The sequence below is a fragment of the Echinops telfairi genome, unplaced genomic scaffold, assembly GCF_000313985.2.
Source record: "Echinops telfairi isolate 266 unplaced genomic scaffold, ASM31398v2 ScPeMD7_23;HRSCAF=83, whole genome shotgun sequence".
NCBI classification, from domain to species: Eukaryota; Metazoa; Chordata; class Mammalia; order Afrosoricida; family Tenrecidae; genus Echinops; species Echinops telfairi.
Window position 1 is genome coordinate 3,787,699 of NW_022103920.1, and position 2,441 is coordinate 3,790,139.

At 54.9% G+C, this 2,441-nt stretch overlaps 1 protein-coding gene across 1 annotated transcript; it reads right to left on the bottom strand.

The window, feature by feature from the left end:
- Positions 1–628: 628 nt before the first annotated feature.
- LOC101651927 (olfactory receptor 6B1) lies at positions 629–1,564 on the bottom strand. Its single transcript, XM_013007573.1, has one exon. The coding sequence runs from the start codon at positions 1,562–1,564 to the stop codon at positions 629–631; it is 936 nt and encodes a 311-aa protein (XP_012863027.1).
- Between the last annotated feature and the right edge of the window lie 877 nt (positions 1,565–2,441).

Below are 2,441 nucleotides of genomic sequence, written 5' to 3' on the forward strand. Positions count from 1 at the left end.
GTCTGTCCCACTCATAATCCCCACTCAGTGGTCTCTGCCAGCCAGGTCCCTAAGGGAAGCCTCTCTGCCACCCACTTGTTCAGCTCTAACACACACACACACACACACACGAGGCAGGCACTAGAAGAGGCTCCAGCTATAAGCCAAGTAACTCCCCAAGGACAATTGGGGTTACCAGGATGGCTGGGGACAACCAGGAGAGAGGGTAGTTTGGACAATGACTGAATTTAGATTTCTGTGATCCAGAACTTGGGGGGAATAAATTCATATATGTTTTAAAGCTTCCCATTTGGTGATATTTTGTAATAGCAGTGAAAAAAAGAAAGAAAGAAAGAAAAAGAAAGAGTTAACTGCCATCACTTTCTCCCCTCTAACTCAGCTATGAATGTACTCACGGGCTCCGAGTCCCAGGGGGCCGTGGCCACAAAGAAACCCTGCTTTTCTCTCTCTTCCCAGAGCCGTGCCCCTAGAATCCTGACAACAGGACCGCAAGGCAGAGCAAGGGCAGGACGTAGCCAAGAGCCCATCCTGGGGTAGGGCATGATGCTGTCGCAGAGCAAAGGTACCTTCTGAAAGAGAACAGCGGCAGGCTGCCTGGAAAGGCACCCTCCCATCCTCAGCTTCCTGGCTAGTCCGAGCGAGGGGGCCGGCAGGAGACCAGCTTCCTCAGAGCCTCCTTGACCTCGCGGTTCCTCAGGCAGTAAATGAAAGGGTTGAGCGCAGGCGTGACGATGGCATAGAAGATGGAAATGACTTTGTTCATGTTGAAGGCGTGGATGGCGCGGGGCCGCGCGTACATGAAGATCGTGGCGGAGTAGAAGATGGTGACCACCACCAGGTGAGAGGCGCACGTGGAGAAAGCCTTCTGCTTCCCCGTGGGCATGCGCACGACGGTGGCCAGGATGCACCCGTAGGACAGCACGGTGATGGCCAGCGGGAAGAGAAAGATGACGAGGGCCAGGACGAAGTCCACCAGCTCAGCTGTGGACATGTCTGTGCAGGAGAGGTTGAGCACGGGAGAGATGTCACAGAAGAAGTGGTTGATGGTGTTGGGGCCGCAGAAGCTGAGGCGGGAGATGAAGTAGATCTTCGCCAGGGAGATGCCGAAGCCAATGACCCAGGACCCGAGAGCCAGGCGGGTGCAGAGCCCATGGCTCATCACAGTCGGGTAGTGGAGTGGGCGGCAGATGGCCACGTAGCGGTCGTAGGCCATGGCGGCCAGGAGCACACACTCCGTGCACATGAGCGCGATGAAGAAGTAGAGCTGGGTCATGCAGTGGGTGAAGGGGATGGTGTTGCTCACGGACCAGAAGCTGACCAGCAGCTTGGGCACCGTCACAGAGATGTACCAGGTCTCCAGGAAGGACAGGTTGGCCAGGAAGAAGTACATGGGCTTGTGCAGTGGACGGTTCTGTTGCACCAGCAAGATGATGACCAGGTTTTCGGCCACAGTCAGGATGTAGGCCACGAGGAACATCAGGAATATCGCGGCACGCACCCCCCAGGTGCCGGGGAAGCCCACCAGAACGAACTTGGTCACCCGGGTCTGGTTGTCCACCTCCATCCTGGACATTCGGGGCCCAGCTCTCCTGGGGGGGCTGGGGGGTAGGGTGGGGGGGAGACAAGCACTCCATCAAACTTTGTGGCCCCGCTAAAGGCGTTTGCCTCGGCCTTCTCTGACTAGCAATCGCATCAACAGGTAGCATTTTTCAACCACGTATGATGGTCTGGAACACACGTGACGTGCACTCGACACACAAGTTAACCCCCACATAGCTTATACATGAAAAGGCTTCAAGGAGTTCCTGGAAATGTTTCATTATCTTTCGATTTCATTTTTCCATGAACACGGTGAAGCCCCCTTGTATGTGTACACGCATGTGTGTGTATAAGTATGTACACATCACATGAATGCATGCACACATGTTCATCATAGCATTTATTGCACCCATTTTAGTGACAAGGAGAGTGACAGCTGAGCAGGGAGCTCATTCAAGTCCACGTCCCCAACACAGCCTCTATCCCGACCCTACGCTGCCTTCACCAACGCTCCCACATCAGGAAGTGTCAAACACCCATGCTCTGACTGCCCATCCCAAATGATTGCCTGGCTTCCTGGTCCCCGTCCTTTGGAGCCTCCAGGAGCCGTCTCACTCTCACACCACACTGGTTCCTTTTCCTGGCCCATCTCTGGGAATGGAGAGGAGATGCACTGTCTCCAAGGTCCCCTGGAAGGGTGTCCTGGGACAGATGGCTGACATCAAAGTGTTGGCTGTGCCACTGACTTGCCAGGTGGTGTTAAAAACCATGCTCTCCGAGACTCAGTTTCTTCTCCTGAGCAGTCTGTGAGACTGCAGCGTAAAACCCAAACAGGGGAGTATAGATGGGGCTGTAAGGAAACTGTGAGAGACAGACGGCAATGGGGGGCGGGGTGTGGTCCA

Bases quoted from the DNA above. Each gene is read 5' to 3' on its own strand.
- LOC101651927 (XM_013007573.1), bottom strand. From the start codon at position 1,564: ATGGAGGTGGACAACCAGACCCGGGTGACCAAGTTCGTTCTGGTGGGC.